Source organism: Schistocerca gregaria, chromosome 4, assembly GCF_023897955.1.
Source record: "Schistocerca gregaria isolate iqSchGreg1 chromosome 4, iqSchGreg1.2, whole genome shotgun sequence".
Classification (NCBI taxonomy): Eukaryota; Metazoa; Arthropoda; class Insecta; order Orthoptera; family Acrididae; genus Schistocerca; species Schistocerca gregaria.
Window position 1 is genome coordinate 203,158,116 of NC_064923.1, and position 27,845 is coordinate 203,185,960.

General features: G+C 42.9%; 1 protein-coding gene across 1 annotated transcript in view; it reads right to left on the bottom strand.

The window, feature by feature from the left end:
- The window catches only part of LOC126267980 (acyl-CoA Delta-9 desaturase-like), a 138,014-nt gene that overhangs the window by 76,182 nt on the left and 33,987 nt on the right, over positions 1–27,845 (bottom strand). The window contains exon 2 of the mRNA XM_049973326.1: positions 24,551–24,851. Coding sequence (XP_049829283.1) covers positions 24,551–24,845 — 295 coding nt within the window. The 5' untranslated portion in view covers positions 24,846–24,851. The remainder of the gene's footprint in view (positions 1–24,550; positions 24,852–27,845) is intronic.

Genomic DNA, 27,845 nt, shown 5'->3' on the forward strand with positions numbered 1-27,845 from the left:
ACCCTTCTTTTTTCCTTTATTTTGTTCGTCCTTGTTCTCGTATTTGGTCTGGACGGACGTCACGTGAAACCCCTTCAGCTTCATCGTTGAATACTTCACTCAGTCCTCTGACCGCGCTGAGCTATCGTTCTGGCACCCCTAGACTAAGGATGAACCTATATGGGTACTTTATGCGGTCACCAGTTATGAAAGAATCGAAAATACTATAATCGAACAGTATCAGATTTGACGTTATGTCTGTTGGCTCTTGTCTCGGGATCTTCGGTGAAAGCTTGATTAACGATTTCCCTGACTTCGCTAGAACAAATGGTTGGCATTGTCCGAATACCACCCTCCATTGCCGGTGGGATCAATCTCAATGGGGGATGAACGTACGATAAAACTATCCACATTTTCTGGCGAAACGTCAGGAAAATCGTTAACCGAAACGTCGGCCTAAGATTCAGACAGAATCCGACAGACAATACATCAAATCTGTTCGGCTATGGTATCGTCGATCAATTACTCGGAGTGATCAATGTAGATCTGATGAATGGTAGATAGACTGGTTGAAAAAAATTTGAAGGAAGCGTTCACAAGAGGTATCGTTTTGCAACTACGCATCTAGCCACTTCTTATGTATTATTCGACTGTTCGCACATTCAACCACTTATGTAACGAAAGGAATAAAAATGATTTAGAGCGTATTGTTTCCATTCATCTTGCGCATGATCAGTCAGAACTGGCGAATCGCAGTGATGACATTCTTCATTCTAAGATACTGTAACGGAGACTTATGGGAGTAATAGAAATTCTTAAATTTCCGAGAGATGGCGTTCCAAGATAAGTCGAGAAATATCATTTCCTCATATATTCGCATAATTAGCAAAAGGACAAACCAGAGAGGCGTTCTGAAAGTACCGACGGCCATTCCTTTCGTGCATCGTACTCAAATGGAAGCAGGATGTGTGAAAGTAGTACTGGGATGCTATGTACAGTTCACATCGTGTAGTGCACTGGCTTGCCGAATGCAAAATAGACAGATGTAAATGCAGATGTCGGAAGGAAAGTTGGCTTTTAGTGCCCCATTAACGACGAGCATCACTTTAGATAAGAGGAAGACTGGAAAGGAAGTCGACCATCTGTTTTTCAATGCTCCAAGCCATTTAGGGATTCTGCTGGAAATCGGGATGGCTGGAAGGAGATTTGAACCCGGCGCTCCCAAATGCGAATCCATTGACTTAACGACTGCGTCACTTCGATAGGTGGAAGCAAAAGTAAAAATGTTCATTTCTAGTACGACTGATAGAGATAGTTTGCATCACCAGGATTTAGCTGCAAAGAGAAACAGAAATTATGAAATTCAGCCTATGATCATTACCTCAGTCATAGCGACAACATTCTTTGGTAATCTACGCCGTTTAAATCCTTAAGTATCTTCTTGGTAGATAAGTATTTTCTGTTCTCATCAGTAGATTATAGTTGATAGAGTTTTCGACAACAAACCGTGATTTATTGTCAGCTGGCATAACTTAAGCAGTAGCAATGAGAGATACAGTATAAAAATATTATACCATATGTACTATGTCTGTAGCGACCAGAAAAGGGTTTAAACTAAGAAAAGGTAAGCTACTATGTACCCACTTCAAATCCCTAGATTTTTTCAGCCTTCATAATCAGTAGCATTAGCTTATCGGTCTTAGAGTAGGACGCAACTCACGCTGGAGAACCAGGAGAAAACCTATTCCTCACGATGTGGCGCAATTGCGACACACGTCATCCTCCAGCTGTATGTATTGACACAGGACGACTGAGAAACAAAAACCACGCCGTGACGCTGTTCTCGTCGTGAATAAGTCGAAGTGTCTGCCAATTTGTTGCCTACGCTTCATTCACAGACCTGGATATTCGGAACAGCTTCGTAACACAATGCTCAGCCATGCCCAGTGGCGGAGTTGCCTCGCGACTTCCTTATTGGACAAGATTAGCCAAACCAACAGCTGATCCATGATTTTAGTCCCGTCGTGTATATTGTCTGTAACAGTTTTGCTAATGTCAGCAAATAAGTTAAAACCAACAAGAATAATATACATAAGAATGGAAACCATCTGTTCGACAACGATCAGTTTGGCTTTGGGAAAAGTGAAATCACCGGAGATGCAGTCCTGAAATTGTGCTTAATAGTGGTAGCAAGACTGACGAAAAATCGAAACACATTTATGGTATTTGTTGATCTGGAAAAAGCTTTCCACGATGTGAAGTCGTCCAAGATGTTCGAAATTCTGAGTAAAATACATGTAAACTATAGGGAAAGATAGGTAATATACATCATGTATAAGAACCAAATGGCAGCAATAAGACAGGAAGACAAAGAATGACGCATTTTCAATGAACATAACTTTTGGTGTTGACTCATTTATGAGTGAAACATTTTTTCAGTTGAACTCAGGACAATTTTAATTAATAGAACTGTATTTCATATCATTCTAAACTAGCGGTCACAGTATCAGGATAAATATTTTCTTATTCATTCTCTCAACAAACCCATTATAAATAGATAACACTGTTTTAATACTATAATTTTGCATTTATATTAAGGTAGGGATCTTATAAACGTATCTCCTGTATTTCTGCGGATCTATGCACTCAAGCATCCAATGCTTAATAATAGTGCCGAAACGATTGTCAACAGTAATCTGCGCAGTCATTCATTCTCGGAAAAGGAGAACTGTTACGAACTGTTTTCCGCTACTTCCTGCGGGTCCTTTCACCGTTAGTTAATTTTCTCGACTGTTTTCTGTGAGTTCTGAAGAAGATAATTAAGCAGCTCGGATTTGCTTTCTCTTGATTGTAGTGACACCAGGAAGATCTGCACTTCGTATACTCTCGCCTTTACGGTCACAGTAAATGCCTATTACTCAGCGCATTGGCTGTGTTAAAACACTGTATTTTCGTATTTCTTGTTCATCAGTCCAGTAATTTTATGTTAATGAGCTACGATGCTGTTTCTATTTTTGTAACAATGGTAATTAATTCTCTACCAGATGATGAAAACAATAAAGAGGAAAGTAATGTATATGAAATAAATTGGAAGATTAATTACTGTAAAATAAAAATGAAATGAAAACAAGGATGCTTGAGTGATAGTACGTACAAGTTTTATGTTTATAGGAACATAAACTACTCGCAAAAATAACAATATATTGTGAAAACACTGGGCGACTGACGCGGAAGTAAAGTACATTGTTGGTGCAAAAGTGCTACACAGAACTGCCACACTTGAAACAGCTACGGTACAATTCTCTTACATCACCTGTACGTAACGAACGACTGCACCATTGACAACTGGAAAGCAGACGAGTCTGTGAAAGTGGGAAGAAGTAACTGCAGTAGGGTAGACGGAGGAACGGTATTGCGTCACTATTTACTGGATGAACTGCGTTGTGGAAACTGTGGGAGGCTAGAGGCGGGTAAAACTCGGAAGTCAGTAAGCTGTGACGACATTTCTGGCGTTGGGCTCACCTCCCTACACTGGCAAAGAGTATTTACCTGGATAATTTAGCTATCATAATTTGTATGCTTTTATGTCTTAAAGCGAATAATAAAAATGTTTGTTTCTTTGGCCATTTCGTTATCCCCTATACATCATTAGCTTATAAGGAATACGATGCGTTTATATCTGTGGTAAGTGCATTGACACCAATGCTCTCCTTTTTGAGGCAGGGTAACCACCACTGATAATCAGAAGAGAACTGAAACGAATGTCGCAGGCAGGACACCCTCTGATCAATGGCATAATAAATATATTTGCCAGACACCGAAAAATTTAACTAGTTTCCTGGAAATAGAAGAAAGCCACCGATTACGGAACCTTGTATGAAAATAAAATATTTCTATAATTCCCAGCTCCAATAAACTTCCGAGAAAAAATACACTGGTATTTCGTAGTATCGTACAACATAAAGATTTTCCAAATTTTAAGACTGAGTCTAACATCTTGCTCAATGCTATTTTCCTGGATTCGATAAAGAGTTGTAAGGATGGATCCAAGGCCATCGACACCGAAATGTAGGATTTGCAATATACAACACTGCAGAAAATTATCAAGCCCTGTATTCTCTGCCTAAGGAGACAACAGTCTATTACGCGGCTGACATCGTAATTAGGGAATGTCCTTCACGTGAAGTAGTATGTTGATATTGACCTGTTCCCTTCATGCACTACAGAGTTTTTAAAAACCAAAAAGGAACAAAAGTGTGTCGCCTATAGTTATAGACATTATTTTAAAAAGGCCGTTACAAATAAGCAAGTAGGAATAGGAACCGATTTCTTGTGGATTCCAGGATACAGTACCATCTTTCATAATGAAATAGTAGTCAGCTTATCGAAGCGAGCAATGAACTTAAGTGACATCCCAAACGACAGACTTCCTTATCAAGATATGCTAACCTTATTCAATGTAAAAGCGGGGAACGACAAACTGAGACACTCAGATTCTGCCAAGATTTCAAAAGCTTTGCAACATAACCAGCTGTTGGCTAAAATAGCGCTATACTCGTATCCTTGGTTTACTGACTGTAGTGGAATCAGAAACATACTACAGTAGACTATCATAATTAAGAGTGGACTACAGCAGCTTTCCTAGTAGCCTTCCAGTTAAGATCGTAACCGCGGTACCCGTTCGTTACGTGTGTTACGTTCGTTTCAGGCGTCATCTCATTTCGATTCTTTGTTTGCGTATGCGACTAGCCACCTGAAGACCCCCAAAAGCCAGAAACGGTCACCGACTAGAAAATGAGTGACAATATATAAACAGAATAGTAATCTACGGAATATTTTTGTTCTACATACAGTAGCTATCCTGCTGTCTGTTATTTAAGAATAAGCAGTATTTATAGCAGAATTGAAATCGTCAATGTTTAATTCAGGTTTTATCCGAAAATTGTCGGTTTGTACGGTGAAATAGAGAGATGTCACCGTAAAAAAAAAAGAAAGACGGATTGAACATATAGTTTTAGAAAACCCGACGTGAAACCTCACGATAACACCTGTCGATATATAGCTACGTGGGTCTATAGCACTCCTCTTCATGTGCACACAATGTAATCAGCAACAAGGATCTAGAGAAATACATTTGAAATTCATATGATGATCTTAATTATTCGGACGCAGCTTTGACCGCGGACTGCTCTTTTGCCATTATCTTAATTAAAGACCTCGGTACTCGCCGTGTTGCTAGCTGTTGGCAGTAACCATGCAAGAAGAAAAGGTTTTCAGAGATCATGCGAGAATCTGAAAAGTGGTTTACATTGAGGCATACGAGAAATAACCTAGTAGCAGCTTAAGTAGTATCTGTATAATGGTTTTCTGGCTACACTTCCGTATACAATATCAATCATTTTCTCATTTCGCAAAATCTGTATGGTTGGATCCTTCTACGCACTGTGTCCCTCTTCTATTTTATACTTGTCCACAAGACGTGGAAAAAGCGTGAAACGGCTGTAAATAATTTGTATATTATGCGGTCTGTTTCAGCTAAATACGATTATCTGCCCCCTGCAATGTTAACATCACGAAACATAAGGAGATACATGTATCTGTTCTCTTTATATAAGAGCGCAGGCTTCCACGGCCAGTTTTACACTGAATCATATAATTTTGGGTGTTACGTTGCGTCACCGTGAAACACTAAGACAAAGGATTTTAATAAAATATGCTCTCGATGTTTCAATTATTTCCCCTCAAGTAATGAAGTAAGTTTCATTTCAAAAGTCTGAAAGTTCTCGAGGTAATTGGTAGATTTGTCAAACTCATTTTACACGCTGTACCAAATGCGATAGCATTGTCATCTGATGACCGTTGTGGTGAATTTGATATTGTAGAAAAACCTCCAAAATGTCTGGCAGGCAAATTGGAAGTATTAAATTTAATTCATAACCAAGAAACAGTTTTCCTGCTTAGTGACGGATCAGTTAGGAGGATTTCGCGCTTTGACAGCGACGCCGTAAGGCAGAGTGCTTCCCATTATGTAAGCGAGAAAGCGAGAAGTGAGTAGTAATAAACAGGGAAGAAATGAAAACCAACGCTATTGTCTGCTTTGGCACCTAATCAACATTATGACATCTCCACACGCATTAAGATTTGAAGTTGCTAAACAGCTTCGCTGTTTTCCAGCGGTGTGAATTAAGAAGTAATTTGCTGCACTGCTAATCGTTATGAACTTTTCTCCGCTGAGAAACGTGTTCTCTCAGAAACGCAAGATACTCTAACGGACTGCCCTTAAAGAAAGTGTTCCAAAGAAATTCAAGAAATGTTTTCATTAGATTTACTGTAGCTCAAGAGCAACATAGAAGATTAAGTTATTGTGAAACAATTTAATAAACGTACTCATTCTAATGTATTGGTAGTACCTTTTCTCTGAATAAGTAGACATTTGTCCTTAGTTTCCTTTTCAGCGAACAAAAAAATGGTTCAAATGGCTCTGAGCACTATGGGACTTAACATCTATGGTCATCAGTCCCCTAGAACTTAGAACTACTTAAACCTAACTAACCTAAGAACATCACACAACACCCAGTCATCACGAGGCAGAGAAAATCCCTGACCCCGCCGGTTCAGCGAGTAAATTATGTTGTTGACTGCTTATTTACATCTGAAAATCTGATAAAATACAGAGCCGTCATCACATCAATGAAAATCATAGGGAATATTAAGCATAAGTATTTCTCTATCTATGTTAGGTATACGTTTAAGTGATCAAATTCGAAGTGGTGTCCCTCAACCACGTGCAGTTTTGTCAGAGGAAAATGTGCACCAGCAGTAACGCAGATGACTTGAAGAATTTATGAATATTTCCTGTGAGACCAACAGAACTACGGGACTTGCAAACAGCGGAGACAGCTGTTCTTACATTGGCTTCGGTGTTTCACGCAACACTTAATTTAGAAGAACTAGAAAAACAAGTAAGCAAAGAGAAGAGATATTGCTTTCCGATATTAAACTACAAACAATTTTTTAAATTAAAACCCAAACGAGCAAATGGATATTAAAGTTGAAGCACAGGCGAAAGGCATTCTCTAAGTATTTTGGATTTTCTTACAACACCAAACTCGAAGAAAATTAGATAAACATGGAATTAAATTAAATAAAAATAGCAATTTTGTTGCCAGGTAGGTGAACCACCAAACCAAGAAACGGTTAAAACAAATATGGGATAATTGATATTTGATGTCAATATTACTTCTTTGTGAAATTCTCAGTATGAAAAAATCGTGAAGAATGAATAGCATTATTGCGCTAAAGCTATTGACTGAGTTGGCGTACAAATTGTCTGTGTTACTTGCTGCGTATAAGAATTCAAGTATGGAGCAGCAATATTGTAAAAAAGCAATCAAGCAAGAATTCAAGTATGGAGCAGCAACATTGTAAACAAGCAATCAATGTTTGGGGGATGGTTACCGGGATGTGTAATAATCTGCACATGTCGTGACATCGAGTCAGGCTTTGCACGTTCTCTGAAGAAAGCCATTTAAATAGCTTTTCGCCTCGTCCAGAGCTCAAATGGACTATTATCTGGAAAAAGAAACTAGTGACTCACCGACTCATGATTTGCGGAACATGTTCAATGGGGGACGACAGATGATCGAGCAAAACAAATTATCCCTCATGGCAAATCTAAAACTTGGATAACCAGACGAAGATTCCAATCTGTGTCCTTCAACTTACGAAGAGTATCAGGATTTAAAGTACCGTGAATGACGAGGTCAGCAAGAAATGGAATTGAGAGGGAATGGCAAAGGAAATCAGCCTTGTCCTCCCAAAGAAACTATCGTGGCATCGTCGTTCACCCATACGAGTCCAATGTGTTAACCACAGGTGTTAAAGTAACGCCAGGAGTTCCCGGCGGAAATTTATTGGGAGACCTGCTGTTCATCTTGTATAGTAATTATCTTACAGGCACTATTACTGGTAACGTTAAACTTTTTCAGGTGATGCATTTATTTATAATCAATCGATACCTGAAAAAAAGCTGCACAAATATCCAGTTGAATCTTGATAGGATTTAGAAACGGCGTAAAGATAGCAAACTTACATGAAACATCTATAAATGTAAATTATGAGCTCCAAAAAACACAGAAATGACTAAAATGTTAAAGTGTCACAGGTCACAAATGAAAGCAGTAATGTCATAAAAATGCATAGGTGAAAGACTTTGTGGGGATATGAAATGGAATGATCACATAGGCTCAGTCATAGGTAATGCGGGTGACTGGCATTGGTTTACTGGTAGAATATTAGCAAATTGCATTCAGTCAGCGGAGGATGTTGATTAAAAACACTCGTGCAATGAATCCTAGAATACTGCTGTTGTGTGAGGGCCATACGAAGTACAAAGGACGAATGTTCACACGTTTGACTGACACACGCAAGCGTGTTTTGGAAATGCTGATAAAACTGAAATAGAAGGCTCTTAAAAAAGCACTCCGTCAGGCCACGAGTAGCCTACCGGGACCATCCGACCGCCGTGTCATTCTCAGGGAAGGATGCGGGTAGGAGAGGCGGGGGGGGGGGGGGGGGGGGGGTGTCAGCACACCGCTGTCCCGGTCGTTATGACGGTAATCTTGACCAAAGCCGCTACTATTCAGTCGAGTAGCTCCTCAATTGTCATCACCCCGACAAATGGTCAGCCATCCATGTGTCTAGCACGCCCGACAGCGCTTCATTTCGGTGATCTCACGGGAACCGGTGTCTCTACTGCGGCAAGGCCGTTGCCGAAATGGAAGACTCTTAAAGATGTTAATTACATCTCTAAACCTTACCCACAAAATTTCAAGAACTGATGTTAAAAGAGGAGTTTAGGAATGTACTACAGACCCCGACATATGGCTTCAGTTGTGGCCCCGAAGATAAGATTAGGCTTACCGCAGAGCGCACATACTCATATTAGCAAACACATTTTCCGTTCATTTACTTGTCTGGAGCGAGCAGAAACCCTAATCTGTGGTAAAAGAGGAAGCACCATTCGCTATATATTTCACACTGATATAAGGAGTACAAATTTAGACGTGGATGTAAAAATCACATAATAGTCTACATCTTGTTACGACGGTATGAAGACACACACACACACACACACACACACACACACACAAATGACCAGGTGAGATTAGGACTCGCTCACGGAGTGTTCGGTACAAACTTAATTATGCACATAGGAAGTTCATTCATTCCGGGAATCGAGAACCTCGGCCATTTTTGTCTATTATGTACATTGATACTGGCAACATATCGACCCCAGTGATTCCAGGATTTTCGAAGAAATTTTTTACAGTAGTATAAAAGTCGAATAGTGATGCAGGAGAGAGGCGACCATTATTATAGTATTCGGTGGTGACCGATTCAGGACGATTGGGCCGCAATTGCAAAGACAAACATCAGGCTAAGAATGGATAAATTCCGAGACGAGTCATATGAGCATGGTGTCATTCTTTGCATGGTGTCTGACTTTACCATTGCGACGCAGTCAACCTCAATGAAGAACTACTGTTTTAATTTCAAGTGTGACGTCGAACAACGAATGACAAGTGTCTTTTACGTGTGATATAATTACAAATTCACAATTTTCGGATCTTTTCCTTTAATTACACTGTGAAACATCAGTTCCTGCCAAATTTCATCATTGTACATCAACGGGAAGTACCCTATAGGATTTTATGTGTGAGTCTACGAGCATCAAAAAATGTGACATAAATGGCCTGTCTTTTGACTGCGTTGATTTAAAAGCCTCAATTCTTCACGTCGCCAAGGGATCGTAATCCTTAGTATATGATATTAATTTCAACGTGATATGTCTAGCCGTTCCAATGAAAAAGTCGAACAAACAGAGATTCAGACAAGAAATGACAATTTTTTTCTGTGATGTGTTGTTGTTGTTGTTGTGGTCTTCAGTCCTGAGACTGGTTTGATGCAGCTCTCCATGCTACTCTATCCTGTGCAAGCTTCTTCATCTCCCAGTACCTACTGCAACCTACATCCTTCTGAATCTGCTTAGTGTACTCATCTCTCGGTCTCCCTCTACGATTTTTACCCTCCACACTGCCCTCCAATGCTAAATTTGTGATCCCTTGATGCCTCAAAACATGTCCTACCAACCGATCCCTTCTTCTAGTCAAGTTGTGCCACAAACTTCTCTTCTCCCCAATCCTATTCAATACCTCCTCATTAGTTACGTGATCTATCCACCTTATCTTCAGTATTCTTCTGTAGCACCACATTTCGAAAGCTTCTATTCTCTTCTTGTCCAAACTACTTATCGTCCATGTTTCACTTCCATGCATGGCTACACTCCAAACAAATATTTTCAGAAATGACTTCCTGACACTTAAATCTATATTCGATGTTAACAAATTTCTCTTCTGCAGAAACGCTTTCCTTGCCATTGCCAGTCTACATTTTATATCCTCTCTACTTCGACCATCATCAGTTATTTTACTTCCTAAATAGCAAAACTCCTTTACTACTTTAAGTGTCTCATTTCCTAATCTAATTCCCTCAGCATCACCCGATTTAATTGGACTACATTCCATTATCCTCGTTTTGCTTTTGTTGATGTTCATCTTATATCCTCCTTTCAAGACACTGTCCATTCCGTTCAACTGCTCTTCCAAGTCCTTTGCCGTCTGTGACAGAATTACAATGTCATCGGCAAACCTCAAAGTTTTTACTTCGTCTCCATGAATTTTAATACCTACTCCAAATTTTTCTTTTGTTTCCTTTACTGCTTGCTCAATATACAGATTGAATAACATCGGGGAGAGGCTACAACCCTGTCTCACTCCTTTCCCAACCACTGCTTCCCTTTCATGCCCCTCGACTCTTATGACTGCCATCTGTTTTCTGTACAAATTGTAAATAGCCTTTCGCTCCCTGTATTTTACCCCTGCCACCTTTAGAATTTGAAAAAGAGTATTCTAGTCAACATTGTCAAAAGCTTTCTCTAAGTCTACAAATGCTAGAAACGTAGGTTTGCCTTTTCTTAATCTTTCTTCTAAGATAAGTCGTAAGGTCAGTATTGCCTCACGTGTTCCAACATTTCGACGGAATCCAAACTGATCCTCCCCGAGGTCCGCATCTATCAGTTTTTCCATTCGTCTGTAAAGAATTCGCGTTAGTATTTTGCAGCTGTGACTTATTAAACTGATAGTTCGGTAATTTTCACATCTGTCAGCACCTGCTTTCTTTGGGATTGGAATTATTATATTCTTCTTGAAGTCTGAGGGTATTTGGCCTGTCTCATACATCTTGCTCACCAGCTGGTAGAGTTTTGTCATGACTGGCTCTCCCAAGGCCGTCAGTAGTTCTAATGGAATGTTGTCTACTCCGGGGGCCTTGTTCCGACTCAGGTCTTTCAGTACTCTGTCAAACTCTTCACGCAATATCGTATCACCCATTTCGTCTTCATCTACATCCTCTTCCATTTCCATAATATTGTCCTCAAGTACATCACCCTTGTATAAACCTTCTATATACTCCTTCCACCTTTCTGCCTTCCCTTCTTTGCTTAGAACTGGGTTGCCATCTGAGCTCTTGATATTCATACACGTGGTTCTCTTCTCTCCAAAGGTCTCTTTAATTTTCCTGTAGGCAGTATCTATCTTACCCCTAGTGAGATAAGCCTCTACATCCTTACATTTATCCTCTAGCCATCCCTGTTTAGCCATTTTGCACTTCCTCTCGATCTCATTTTTGAGACGTTTGTATTCCTTTTTGCCTGCTTCATTTACTGCATTTTTATATTTTCTCCTTTCATCAATTAAATTCAATATTTCTTCTGTTACCCAAGGATTTCTAGCAGCCCTCGTCTTTTTACCTACTTTATCCTCTGCTGCCTTCACTACTTCATCCCTCAGAGCTACCCATTCTTCTTCTACTGTATTTCTTTCCCCTATTCCTGTCAATTGTTCCCTTATGCTCTCCCTGAAACTCTGTACAACCTCTGGTTCTTTCAGTTTATCCAGGTCCCATCTCCTTAATTTCCCACATTTTTGCAGTTTCTTCAGTTTTAATCTACAGGTCATAACCAATAGATTGTGGTCAGAGTCCACATCTGCCCCTGGAAATGTCTTACAACTTAAAACCTGGTTCCTAAATCTCTGTCTTACCATTATATAATCTATCTGATACCTTTTAGTATCTCCAGGGTTCTTCCACGTATACAACCTTCTTTCATGATTCTTAAACCAAGTGTTACCTATGACTAAGTTGTGCTCTGTACAAAATTCTACTAGGCGGCTTCCTCTTTCATTTCTTAGCCCCAATCCATATTCACCTACTATGTTTCCTTCTCTCCCTTTTCCTACACTCGAATTCCAGTCACCCATTATTATTAAATTTTCGTCTCCCTTCACTATCTGAATAATTTCTTTTATTTCATCGTACATTTCTTCAATTTCTTCGTCATCTGCAGAGCTAGTTGGCATATAAACTTGTACTACTGTAGTAGGTGTGGGCTTCGTATCTATCTTGGCCACAATAATGCGTTCACTATGCTGTTTGTAGTAGCTTACCCGCATTCCTATTTTCCTATTCATTATTAAACCTACTCCTGCATTACCCCTATTTGATTTTGTGTTTATAACCCTGTAATCACCTGACCAGAAGTCTTGTTCCTCCTGCCACCGAACTTCACTAATTCCCACTATATCTAACTTTAACCTATCCATTTCCCTTTTTAAATTTTCTAACCTACCTGCCCGATTAAGGGATCTGACATTCCACGCTCCGATCCGTAGAACGCCAGTTTTCTTTCTCCTGATAACGACATCCTCCTGAGTAGTCCCCGCCCGGAGATCCGAATGGGGGACTATTTTACCTCCGGAATATTTTACCCAAGAGGATGCCATCATCATTTAATCATACAGTAAAGCTGCATGTCCTCGGGAAAAATTACGGCTGTAGTTTCCCCTTGCTTTCAGCCGTTCGCAGTACCAGCACAGCAACGCCGTTTTGGTTAATGTTGCAAGGCCAGATCAGTCAATCATCCAGACTGTTGCCCCTGCAACTACTGAAAAGGGTGCTGCCCCTCTTCAGGAACCACACGTTTGTCTGGCCTCTCAACAGATACCCCTCCGTTGTGGTTGCACCTACGGTACGGCCATCTGTATCGCTGAGGCACGCAAGCCTCCCCACCAACGGCAAGGTCCATGGTTCATGGGGGGTTTTTCTGTGATATAATTACAGATTTACAGTTTTCGAATATTTATCTGGGGCTATACTGTGGAACCTTGCTATTTGAAATATTTCGTGATTCGAGGCCTAAGAGAAGAACACTATAGGCTTTGATAAGAGAGTTTGCGAGTATTAAAGCTGTGGCAGAAATAGTCGTATCATTTGATAGCATTGGGTAAGAAGCTTCAATTTTTTACATCGGCACGGAATTTTTTTTACATGGAGCCCTGATAAAGGTTCCTTTTTTCTGACTGAGGCACGGAACCCCGCCCCCCCCCCCCCCCCCCGTAAAACAATAAATGACATGATGGTGGCCTGTAAATGGAATACATTGCACTGCTTTAGTTTGTAGAAAATGGTGGTAGCAACACGGAATCGTTCTTCGTCAACCGAACTACAGCTTCGTTCCGAGCTGGGAAACATAAACAGTAGTCCGTAAGTTTGGTTGATTGTTTGTGGTACTGGATTTCCGTCCACACGTTTTAAAGTGTAGGGTGCCACTCGTCGCAAGGCAGACGCTGTAGCAAGTGCCGTGTTCCATCCGTAGCGTTTCACTCTCTACGTACAGCGCGAAGCGGGAGGTCACGCTGAACGGTGCTGAAGTCAACAAAACATGAGAGTTCCGTTACACGGAACGAGGTCGGGTAAGCTTTCACTGAAAACAATGTTTCGTCCCAAGCGGAGGTGTCGTACTTGGAATTTCCATGTTCGCTCCTTACGCCGAGAGCTGGGGATGAGACGTACGTACAATACTTCTGCGCTTTGGGAAAACTTCGTGAGACGCCTGAAACAGTTACTGACACACGGTGTGGACTCATTCTTCCGTTTTGGAGCGTCGACTAGAACGCCAGTTCACAGCGAAACTCAAGTACTTTCCTGTCACTGAGAATAAGCACGTACGAGTGTCATTTCGGTTGGTTCAAGAGTTCCGCAACAAATGATCGTTATCACTCTAATTACCATCGTCTGCTTTCTTTTTCACTTTTAACTTGTGTGTGCCTTTCATGTACATGAAATATTTGCCTCCAAAATTTGTACATGAAAATCTCAGCTTCATCTCTGACTCCGATATTTAGTTGTATCGGCGTGGAACAACGCAATATATATCCAACTAGATGGAAAACTAAGAAATATACATAGCCGCGTTCTGCGAGCGGGAGCACTACTAGACATACAAAAAATTCCATTTTTCATTGCATTACAGCAATCTGAAAAGTACTGGAAGTACGATAAATGCGTCTAGACAGTGGCACCAACGAATTAATTACAAATGAGTCATTCTTGGATACTGTATGTTGAACATATTTGCAACACTGTGATATGAAAACATAATATATTCTAAGCTATCTAAGAAGAAAGCTTTTTATTCAGTTTTGCAATAAATAACATTTGATTTGCAGTTGTAATTCATTATCACTATGGCCTCCAGCTACAGGGTGTAATTAATTTCCCTTGAACAGAGTTTGAAGACAGGTTCTTTACACCAAAACAAAAAAAGTCTAGTTAACATGAGCTCAAAAATACATACTTTAAGAACTATGAACACTTCTTCAGAAGAAGAACTGTTTTTCACAGGCAAAGATAAACAAGTGATCATAGTTCCTAAGATATGCTTTTTACAGCCCATTTTTACTTGTTTCTTTTGTGGAAGGGGCCTGTCTTCAAATTCCGTAAAGGAAATTTAGTTACATATTGTATTGTGCATTGCACACACGTTAAGCCAAAATTTTACTATTACTGCATTGTGATGACCAATGTGAGCAGTACAAAGCTGGTTTCGATCTTTACGTCAGTTGGCCGGCCAGTGTAGCCGAGCAGTTCTAGGCGCTTCAGTCTGGAACCGTGCGACAGCCACGGTCGCAGGTTCGAATTCTGCCTCGGGCATAGATGTGTGTGATGTCCTTAGGTTAGTTAGGTTTAAGTAGTTCTAAGTTCTAGGGTACTGATGACCTCAGATGTTAAGTCCCACAGAGCTCAGAGCCATTCGAACCATTTTACGTCCGTTGTACAGACTATCATCAAGCCCACTACGATCTTTGGGAGGGAAGCACACTACAGGTGGGTAAGATACTGTTGTCTTTCCTCTGAAATATCACTGAAGACAACATTTAAAGAAGAACAGGAATTTCTGAATGCTGTGAAGAATTAAATTTAACAATCAATGTCGTCTCTGCTGTCGGCATAGTTACGCCCGAAGCACTTAAGCGGCAAGTGTTTATACAAAAGGGTTTGAAGAGGGGGTGTTTCAGATTGGCCTACGAAGCAACAACGAGATAATACCATCATATTTTTAATGCTGCTAACGTCATGACGTCATTGTAACATTACTAAGATGATATTATCAGCCATAAATGTGGTATGCAACCACGCGCGTTGCTGCATATGTTTAAAGGTACAGTACAGACAAAAATAAAGAATCTAATTGAATGTGATTGCTCAATAGAGGCTGATAATGTTAGGGAACTATTTACGTTATAGATATTCCAGGTTAGGCTTGGAGACCTATTGTTTCATTATTAGATCGAAGACTTCAGCCCAGCTGCAATTCTATCGTCTCGTTTCTGGACTGAAATGTACCAGGATGTAAGTTGACGTTCAGCTGCTTCTTAGATTAAAATAGTGTTTGTACCGTCCGGCCTCCCAGATGAAGAATCGAAGTGGTTTCGCTAAATCGATCAGACGAATGCAGCAATGGTTTCTTCGAATATAACATGGCCGATTTTCTTCACCTTTCTCGCTCTTTCATAGCTTGTGTTCCGTTTCTACTGACCTCGCTACCAGGACGCTACATCCTTCCTTCTATTCGCTGACAGCCTATCATCTGAGCTTTCCAAGCACGCGAGGTCACAGCTTCCTCCCTAGAAGCCAACGAACTAACACCTCTGGGAGAAAGCTTAGGATGATGAATGACCTACATGAAGCCCAGATAGACTTGAACATCAGAAACGAAATTTGAATTCTCTTGGGAAGCTTGAAGAATGGCATGTGTAGGGGGAACTGTGACCTATCCGACAAATGTGCTCGAATGGTCGTGTTGGTCGATCGTAACTCCTGGAAGCAACGTTTCTGATACGAGTAGCGGTCTGTCAATCGGGCAATATAATCAGACCTCGCGCTAACGAGAATGTTTTTACGCAACGTTCCTCTCGGCATCTTTCCTACGAGTTATTGCGCACGTATAGCTTCAAACGCATCTGACGCACGGCGTGCGGCGCTCTTTCCGTAAATGGCTCCCACCTTGTGGCCCCACCGCAGGCTGCAAAAAAGAAACACGTGGCCACTCTCCTTTTGTTTCACACGCGCGTCTCGTCTGCCGCTGACCCCGTTCTCGTCAGGAAACTATCTTGCCGGCGAACGTTCACGCCTTTTGAATATAGGCACAAAGAAGAATCTGAATCGGGTTTCAGTTTATTGATTGTGGGTCATTGAGAAAGTTTTAGAGAGATTACTGTGATACATCATGCTAAAGATGACGTGTGGTATCAGAGTACGAATGAGGCCAGCAGCAACATATATTGTTCGTATAAAGATGACAGAAAATTATTGTTGGTATCTTACAACTTTCTCTTTAGTTGTAAGGGTAAAACCACGGGCAATACAATTACTTCATACTAACGAATGTTGTCTCTCACATTTTGAACCTATTGTTGATTTTAGGTCTTCACTGACGAACTTTGAGGGGCTTTACATCACAAATAGAAGACCGAATATTCGTAGAAGGCTGTTCAGTTTCTATCAGTGTACCACGCTAATTGTTACTGTATATGTATAAGTTGTGGATTCAGCATGGACAACAAATTGTTAGAACTTACCAACAAGGGACAATAGAAAGAACTCCCGACATATTTCCGAGGATCGAAACGAAACATCAATACGCCTGTGGCTTTGTCACTTGGACCAGATAACAGCGCTCCTCGTACGTAACCTATGCAGCAGTTTCTTCATACACTCACATTACTATTCACAGATGAAGCTTACTTTACAGATGCCGTTTATTTTATAGAATCTGTACTACAACCAGCATTCCTAAGTGACTTTTCCTGTATGCGGTAAGGTGCCCTGTTTTGGGATGGAGGCCTAATTCCGCGTAGGTGGATACTTGCTCCATGCGCAGTGCTGCCGATGCGGAAACCAGCCAAAATCCTTGTGTTTCCACCATTTTAGTGTCCTAAGTGCCAAGCGCGTCAATGGCGTTTCGTACTAGCATCTGACTTCTTTGATAATATCTTACATTTTAATGTAATATTTTGTCCACACAACTAAGCGTCGCAGCTGCACGGTAAGCAGTTCTATATTTCAGTCTTGATTTGCTTGTTAGTGTTTAGAGTTTCCTTCTGCCTACGCCCTAGTAAAGCCATATGGTGAAATTAACTGCTGCAAATTTGTTGGATTATAGCTCATTCAAATGCATTAAAGCTATTTACTGGTGAAATCTGGATATACAAGATCAATAAAAAATCAATTGGATTGCGATTGATTGCTGCGTTACTACCCTTCCTTATAATAATATACTGTCACTGTGCACAACGGCTCCTTATGGAATCAAAATTGGCCCTAAGATTTATTTCTATGCTTCACATCTCAGCTGGGCAAAGATGTAGTAGCCGACACATGACGTCATAAAGTGGAATGATGTAGGAACGACAGATGGTAATGTGCGCACACCTTTCATGAGAAACTCCACCAACTGATTAATCTGTAAGCGATTCGGCTGCTGTGATATAATATGGATGTTTTAGTCTCTAGCAGCCCATCAAAACCGTCAGATTCATTCATTGATTATTAATAAAGTATAATCTAGATTTAGTTGTAGTTAGAAGAGAAAAATCTCTCAACGATATGGAAACCAACACAATAGAAATTCCATTTTAATAGCAACTTCGAAGAATATTTGAGTAATGAATTAGAGCCAAATCACTTCGTACATCATCACCTTAGCACTTCGTGAGCGCCCAGAGAGTGACTCATGTTACTCACTTCGGGTCTTTGTACAGGGACCAAACATAGCAGTAGATCGTATTTAAGTCCGCATACAAAACAGCGGCTCTGCGAGCAAAGTAGAGAATCATTTATTTAGCTTAGGACATGTGATTTTATTTGTGAATTTTTACATGTTTATTACTGTATAAGGATTACATTTGCGAAATATGTGGGCGATTAGTTACCTAAGTATGACTATTGTAGCCTTACGTTTGTTGCCACACAATTTCTGTGGTCGGTTTTCTGTTTTCCTCTACGATTGTGAAATTAAAAACGGATGGCAACCAAACGAACTTCTACAGGGTGTCCAGAAAAGGGCTCCCTGATTTCAAAATTAAATATCTCGAAAACAAAGATCGATAGAGGAATGCAGTAAACGGTATGATTATTGTGAAAGCTGTAAGAAGTTCATACAGCAGTTTGAAATAATAGTTACAAAAGCTGCTAACAGATGACGCTGTACGCTGTACAGCTCATATCAGCATATGTAGGTGAAATAATCGTATGAAAACAATCTTTGCAAACAATCACATCACAATGTTTCAAAATGTTCACCATTGGCACTACAGAGGTGGCGCAAACGAAGAATGGAATTCGCCATCACATTTGGTAGTGTCTCAACCAAAACGGATTCACATGCCACAGAGATCGCCGATTCAAGCTCGTCCAGCGTGGAGGGATGCTTCGGGTACACCATGTCTTTCACTGTGCCCCACAATAAAAAGTCAAAGTGAGTCAAATCCGGTGAATATGGAGGCCAATCCATGCCTGCACCAGTAAATGTGGGATATTCCAAAATTGCAACGTAACGTGCACCAGTGACCGATTCTCGAATGAAAAAAGGGCCAATAATGCCTCTGCTGCATACTGCAGCCCACACAGTAACTTTAGGAGAATACAGCGGTTTCGCTTCACACCAATATAGCTTATCGGAACCCTAAAATCGCCAGTCCTGCTTATTCACGTATCCATTCAGGTGGAAGTGTGCTTCATCTGTAAACCAGATGCAGCCAACATCAAATCCTTCACTATCAATCATTGTGAGCATCTGATTAGCAAAGGCGGCCCTTTGTTGCACAGCTTGTATGGGTATGGCCTGGTGCGTTTGAACTTTGAATGCACACATGTGCAGTCTGTTTCTCAGTATTTTCTGCTTGCTGGAACACTTCAAACCAGTCTCAGATGCAATTCTACGAACGGATGACATTGGATTTCGCTGAATAATTCCAGAAACTGTGGCGATATTTTCAGGCGTAACTGCGGTTTGCTTGCGGCCAACATGCCCCACTAGATCATCAGTTATGCTGCCTGTTCGTTGAAATTTTGCGAAGAGCGTACGAATGGTTTTCGCATCGGGTCCTTTTGGAACATTAAATCGTGCTTGAAAACTTCGCATTGTTGCCGTAGGACTCTCTTCTAACCTGTGGTACTCTAGCACCAGAAAAACGCGTTGTTCAATGGAGTACATGGTTTTAATCTCTTCCTTCGGTACGCTAACCTCCTTTCACGTTTCAATAATGGAACTGATCGCTCTGGGCTTCGGATCACTACTTATACTAGGCATTACGTACGGTGATTACAGCGCCATCTGTTAGCAGCTTTTGTAAAAACTGCTGTATAAACTTCTTACACCTTTCACAATAAACATACCGTTTACTGCATTCCTCTATAGATCTTTGTTTTCGAGATATTTAATTTTGAAATCAGGGAGTTCTTTTCTTGACACCCTGTATGTTTCTTTTTTTGCGGGTTTACGTGTAGTTCTGATACAGTCTCACAGCAAGGGCAGCGGGCTCCTACGTAATGTGCAACCTCTGTCCAGGCATGTCAGGATTTCCTTGTTTTGCTTTGATGTCACAAGGCACAACTAGGCACCCTACGCATCCCGTTACTCCGGTGTAACTGGAGACACTTGCATGCAATCTATAGTAATACAGGGAAGCGAGCAACAAGTGCACTCGCTCTGGTGACCGACTTACGTCATCATACTTCGTAAGAAGTATTGTATGGTATTGTATTGTATGTTTGTGCGATGTCCTTAGGTTAGTTACGTTTAAGTAGTTCTAAGTTCTAGGGGACTGATGATCGTAGATGTTAAGTCCCATAGTGCTCAGAGCCATTTGAACCATTCTTCGTATTGTATGTTAACCGGGGACCTAGGAACGATGGAGAAGCTTCGCCCCCGTCCCCGCCGCAGCCACAGTGGTCCACAACCCCACGTCGACTGTCGGGTGGGGTGGCCCAGCGGTTCTAGGCGCTACAGTCTGGAACCGCGCGACCGCTACGGTCGCAGGTTCGAATCCTGCCTCGGGAAGGATGTGTGTGTTGTCCTTCGGTTAGTTAGGTTTAAGTAGTTCTAGGGGACTGATGACCTTAGAAGTTAAGTCCCATAGTGCTCAGGGCTATTTGAACCAGCCCACGACGACTACCGTAGTCCACTTCACCTCTCCGCCGCCTCACACCGAACCCAGGGTTATTGTGCGGTTCGACCCCCGGTAGACCCCCCAGGGAACGTCTCACACGAGAGGAGTGTAACCCCTATGATTGTGTGTTAGAGTAATGGTGGTGTACGCGTACGTGGAGAACTTGTTTGCGCAGCAATCGCCAACATAGTGTAACTGAGGCGGAATAAGGGGAACAAGCCCGAATTCGCCGAGGCAGATAGAAAACTGCCTAAAACCATCCACAGACTGGCTGGTTCACAGGACCTCGACACAAATCAGCCGGGTGGTTTCGTGCCTGGGACCAGGCGCTCCTTCACGCCCGGAAAGCCGTGCGTTAGACCGCACGGCCAACTGAGCGGGCTCTTAAGTAGCACAACACAGTACGTTGTCCTCGACGGCAAGTGTTCATCTTAGTCAAGGGTATAGACAGAAGTGCCCGAGTGAAATGTGATAGAACTGCTATTGTTCCCCGCATAAATAAATAATCTGTTGGACGAGCTGTGATGCAACCTGTCTCTGTTTGTCCATGATTCTGTGTTGTACGATTAAGTGTGTAGGAACAGCGATCCCGTAATTTTCGATTACAGCGTTAGTAGAATGCTGTTTGTCACAGTCACGCCTTTGCAAAGCGGTTTGAAATGGAACGAGCATGTAAGGACTGTAGTAGGGAAGGTGAATGGTCTCTTCCGGTTAAGTGGGAGAATTCTGGGAGGTTATTGTTCATCTGTAAAGGAGACCATGTATATAACACTAGTGCTATCCCTTCCTGAGTACTGCTCGAGTTTTAGGGATCTCCACCAGGTCGGATTAAAGGAAGACATCAACGCAATTCAGAGGGGGGCAGCTAGGTCTGTTACTGGTACGTTCGAACAACATGTAAGTATTACAGAGATGCTTCGGGAACTCAAATGGGAATTCCTAGAGTGAAAGCGAGATTCTTTGTGAGGAACACTATTAAGTAAATTTAGAGAACAGGTTTTTGAAGCTGACAGCAGAATGATTTTACAGCCGAAAACGTACGTTTCGTGTACTAACCACAAAAAAAAGATAAGACAAATTAGGTCTCGTATACAGGTATACAGACAGTCTTTTTTCGTCTCTCTACACTGAGCTGAGAGGAGTCAAAGGTTAGTTATATGCACATGTACGAATGGCTTAGTACTGCGTACGTAAGGTGTAAAAGGGAAATGCATTGGCTAAGCTGCCATTTGTACTCAGGTGATTCATGTGAAAAGGTTAGAACCTGATTATGGCCGCACGACGGGTATAACGGACTATGAACTCGGAATGGTAGTTGGAGATACACGCATGGGACACTTCATTTCGGAAATCGTTACGAAATTCAGTATTTCGAGATCCACAGTGTCAAGAGTGTGCCGAGAGTACCAGATTTCAGGCATTATCTCTGACGACGGATAACGCAGTCGCCTACGGTTGGTTGTTTTGGGAAAGGAGACCAGACAGCGAGGTCATCGGTCTCATTGGATTAGGGAAGGACGAGGAAGGAAGTCGGCCGTGCCCTTTGAAAGGAACCAACCCGGCATTTGCCTGGAGCGATTTAGGGAAATCACGGAAAACCTAAATCAGGATGGCCGGACGCGGGGTTGAACCGTCGTCCTCCCGAATGCGAGCCCAGTGTCTAACCACTGCGCCACCTCGCTCGGTTGCAGTCGCCTACGGCCTTCCCCCAACGACCGAGAACAACGGCGTTTGAGTAGAGTTGCAGTGCAGTGCTGTGAAATTTGGCGTTAATAAGCCCTGGCAGCAGACGACCGAGCGAGTGCCTTTGCTAACAGCACATCGTCTTCAGTGCCTCTCCTGAGCTCGTAAGTATATGGGTTGGACCCTACACGACTGGAAAACCTTGATCTGGTCAGCTGAGTCCCGCTTCCAGCTGGTAAGAGCTGATGGTAAGGTTCGGGTGTGGAGTAGAACCTATGAATCCATAGACTCAGGTTGTCAACGAGGCACTGTACACGCTGGAGGTGGCTCTACTACGGTATGGGCTGCGTTTACACTGACTGGGCTGCGTCCTCTGGTCGAACTAAACCAGTCATTGTCTGGAAATGGTTATGTCGCAAGCATTTATGAATTTAATTTTGCCGAACAACAATGGGCCATGCCACCGGCTCACAATTGTTTGCGATTGGACTGAAGAATATTCTGAACAGTTCGAGCCAATGGTTTGACCATCGAGATCGTCTAGAATTTACGGGACATAATAGAGAAGAGATCAGTTAGTGCATAAAATTATGCACTGTCAGCACTTTCATAACCCTTTATTTGGCAGTGTTGCTCTCAAGCAGCATCAAATTTACGTTGGACTTATGGCACAACAAACACTTCCTAGTGCCTTTCACTGGCATTGTTGCCTCCAGGCAACGTTCCTTTACACACTGCGAATGCCAGTTGTTGTAATAGTTTAAGGTTTCCCACACGAGATGGAAGTGTGTGCAGTGATGTTACAGAGATCTCCTCGTGTGAGTAACAGGGGTGTCTCATATTGGATCTGAGAGAGTGGATTTCAATAAATTGTCAGTAATCTTAGCAGATTTTCTTCAAGAAATACCCAGACGTGAGTTTAAAGCAGAAATATTTCAATCTAATGTTGTTTTGAATTACGTACATAGTATAAAACTTGTATGTCGCCTGTGAGCAACATTGCCCATAGTTGGGACATGTGTCATTAGTATATTATATATGCTTAAGGTGGATATTCAAAACAATAAAATCTGACACTTGCAAGCTCATTTTGTGGTGTCCAACGACTCTCAACAGTAAATGATGGGACAACAATGAAAAAGGAAAAATTGACGTGCCCTGTCCCAGTATTGTACGTCAGTACAACAAGCAGATGGGACGAGTTGATCTTGCTGGTATGCTGATAGAGCTCTACAGAGTACCAATAAAAACTAGGTGTTGGTACATGAGATTGTTTGGATTTATGCTAGATCTGAGTGTTGTAAAGGCCTGGCTGGTATTTCGAAGGGAATCTCTGGACAAAAAGACCTCACTGAAGTCATTCAGGGCAGATACTGCCAATGGTTTGATGTTTTCAGGGAAATGGAAAGTGGGAAGGCCCTCAATAGACATAACACCACCACAAAAGAAGAGGAGGAAGCCAACAGCTCCGACTGTTACACAAGATGTCCGATTTGATAATATGGAGCATTGGCCTGTATACGGTCCCGAAGGTCGTTGTCGTTATTGTCCGTCTGGATTTTCTACAGTCATGTGTTCAAAATGCAATCTAGTATTGTGCTTCGTTCCAAAGAGGAACTGTTTCCAAAAATTCCATTACAAGAAGAACTAGAAGGGAAAATGAAACAGTTCTGTTACACAGCAGGATTGCATAAACGTGTTTATAAATTAAATTACTTACATACAGGAAACCTTTTGCTTGAGGTTATTGGAAATACTTTTTTTCTATTATATGTATAAATGCGGTCTACTGCTGGCAATGTTGCTTACAAGCAACATGAAACACTTCATAATTTTCATAATTTTTGTCAAAAATTTCTAAAACTGGCTGAATTGTATTTCTTTAAGCATAAGAAATAAATATAAGCATTGAAAAAAATTTTTTGTTTTTATTTTCACCATTTGCCAAATACAGAGATAATTATGGACGGCTATAGAGGCAGCAAGGCACAATATTTGTGCACTGGGCCTTTAACTACTAGTTGAGTTCATGTCACCTGGAGTTCCTGCAGTACTCTGAGCAAAAGGAGGTTTGTCACGATATTACAAAGTATCGCATGACTTTCGTCATCTCAGTGCATGTGACATAAGAAGGGTGAACAATACGGTAGCTAATGCGCTAAGAGTTACAATTTCGAAATAAATAGCTCTTGTAGCCACAAAAATGCCGTTAAAATGATGACGTTTTTGGCGAACTCGTATGTCTGGTGTAGACTCACCCCATAGCCAGGAGAGGACGCGGCCGTAGACGACGCCTATCCAGAGACCGTAGGCGGCAGTGATGTGCAGCGCGAGGAAACCGAGGGCGTTGAACCAGACGATGCGCATGCGCGGCGTATGCTGCAGCTGCTGCTGTTGCTGCTGGTGACCCTGTTGCTGCTCCAGAGCGGAGCGCAGCGTCGTACCCGCCGACCTTGGCGCCTGGGCGGTCAGTGGCGACGGCTTGGCGTCCAGCGGCCGAGGCGGCGACCGGCGCCGCAGCGTCACGCACTGCGTTTGCGAGATGGTCACCATGGCGACCTACCGGGGCAACAAACAGATGCTGTCTTCAGATCGCACCAGCAGCAGAAGCGGCAGGAGTATGTCAATAGAGTACATCTCTAATGTAGACGTGACGACGCATGCTTCACGTGCTACCAACTGCACAAGGAAGTTTTAAAAGGAAGAATCACGCTACACTCTGAGGCAAATCGACGAAGTCGTTTGGGACTGATGAATGCCTGGAGAACGTGATATGCGTTACACGTAAAGTACAGGTGATGATGATGTTTGGTATGTGGGGCGCTCAACTGCGAAGTTATCAGTGGCCGTACAAAGTCCCAGCCTTTACACAGTCCAGTCTCTCCACGTTCACGAATGATGACGAAATTAGAGGACAACACAAACACCCAGTTCCTGGACAGAGAACATCCCCAACCAGGCAGGGAACCGAACACGGGACCGCGTCATCCAGAGGCAGCAACGCTAGCCATTAGACCACGAGCTGCGGACATTAAAGTACAGAGGGGACGCTATTTTGGTACAGAGGTATTTTTCGTGACTACGGTGTGATCACTCACTTCAGGAAACGGTAAATGTGGAACCATATAAACACATTTTACGGCGCCGTATACTGTCTAAAGTAGAGGGACAGTTCAGAGATGATGATTGTATCAGCATGACAATGCAGCCTCTCGTAAATCAATATCTGTGAGGCAATGTTTTGTGGACAATAACGTTCCTAAAATAAACTAACCAATGCAGAGTTCTGACGTAAACCCAATGGAGCAACTTTGGCGTGATCCAGAACTCGACTTCGCCCCAGACCTCAGCATCAGATATCTTTACATTCCTTGGTTTCTACACTCCTGGAAATTGAAATAAGAACACCGTGAATTCATTGTCCCAGGAAGCGGAAACTTTATTGACACATTCCTGGGGTCAGATACATCACATGATCACACTGACAGAACCACAGGCACATAGACACAGGCAACAGAGCATGCACAATGTCGGCACTAGTACAGTGTATATCCACCTTTCGCAGCAATGCAGGCTGCTATTCTCCCATGGAGACGATCGTAGAGATGCTGGATGTAGTTCTGTGGAACGGCTTGCCATGCCATTTCCACCTGGCGCCTCAGTTGGACCAGCGTTCGTGTTGGACGTGCAGACCGCGTGAGACGACGCTTCATCCAGTCCCAAACATACTCAATGGGGGACAGATCCGGAGATCTTGCTGGCCAGGATAGTTGACTTACATCTTCTAGAGCACGTTGGGTGGCACGGGATACATGCGGACATGCATTGTCCTAATGGAACAGCAAGTTCCCTTGCCGGTCTAGGAATGGTAGAACGATGGGTTCGACGACGGTTTGGATGTACCGTGCACTATTCAGTGTCCCCTCGACGATCACCAGAGGTGTACGGCCAGTGTAGGAGATCGCTCCCCACACCATGATGCCGGGTGTTGGCCCTGTGTGCCTCGGTCGTATGCAGTCCTGATTGTGGCGCTCACCTGCACGGCGCCAAACACGCGTACGACCATCATTGGCACCAGGGCAGAAGCGACTCTCATCGCTGAAGACGACACGTCTCCATTCGTCCCTCCATTCACGCCTGTCGCGACACCACTGGAGGCGGGCTGCACGATGTTGTGGCGTGAGCGGAAGACGGCCTAACGGTGTGCGGGACCGTAGCCCAGCTTCATGGAGACGGTTGCGAATGGTCCTCGCCGATACCCCAGGAGCAACAGTGTCCCTAATTTGCTGGGAAGTGGCGGTGCGGTCCCCTACGGCACTGCGTAGGATCCTATGGTCTTGGCGTGCATCCGTGAGTCGCTGCGGTCCGGTCCCAGGTCGGCGGGCATGTGTGCCTTCCGCCGACCACTGGCGACAACATTGATGTACTGTGGAGACCTCACGCCCCACGTGTTGAGCAATTCGGCGGTACGTCCACCCGGCCTCCCGCATGCCCACTATACGCTCTCGCTGAAAGTCCGTTAACTGCACATACGGTTCACGTCCACGCTGTCGCGGCATGCTACCAGTGTTAAAGACTGCGATGGAGCTCCGTATGCCACGGCAAACTGGCTGACACTGACGGCGGCGGTGCACAAATGCTGCGCAGCTAGCGCCATTTGACGGCCAACACCGCGGTTCCTGGTGTGTCCGCTGTGCCGTGCGTGTGATCATTGCTTGTACAGCCCTCTCGCGGTGTCCGGAGCAAGTATGGTGGGTCTGACACACCAGTGTCAATGTGTTCTTTTTTCCATTTCCAGGAGTGTATTTTTGAGGAGGAATAGGCTGCCATACCTCCACGGACATTGAGATATCTTACTGAAAGTACCCCCACCATCATGAAGTTGAAGGATGATCGGATGATCGTCACACAGCTGCGGTGTGTGAACGAAAGGCGAATACCCTCCGCTGAAGATGACGATGCTGTCACACCTCATAACACAGCCACTGGGGGACAAGGAAGAAGCCTCCCAGAAGTTTGTACATGTACAGTCGGGCGTCCCCTGGGCAACGGTAAATATTGGCAGATCCTTTCACACGCTGAGCTACGCCTAACACGACGTCAATTCGGAATCTAAAATGAAGAAAAGGCCCTTTTCAGAGCCATGTTTGACAGTCGTATCTCTCAACATTGACGGCGTATCAACTGAAAAAGAAGAACTTATATCCACGTCCTGTGCCTCCAGGAGGCGCATAGAGGGCCATTACAACGCCTTCCAAATATTCCTGATATGACCCTTGGAGAAGGTGGAGAAGGAGTGCCCCCACAATCAATGGAAGTGTTTATTCGGCCTGGAATCAATGTATGGTTCAAATGGCTCTGAGCACTATGGGACTTAACTTCTAAGGTCATGAGTCCCCTAGAACTTAGAACTACTTAAACCTAACTAACCTAAGGACATCACACACATCCATGTCCGTGGCAGGATTCGAACCTGCGACCGCTCAGCCACCTCGGCCGACTGGAATTAAGGTATCCAACATACATGTTAACACAGTTACCAACATGGAAGTC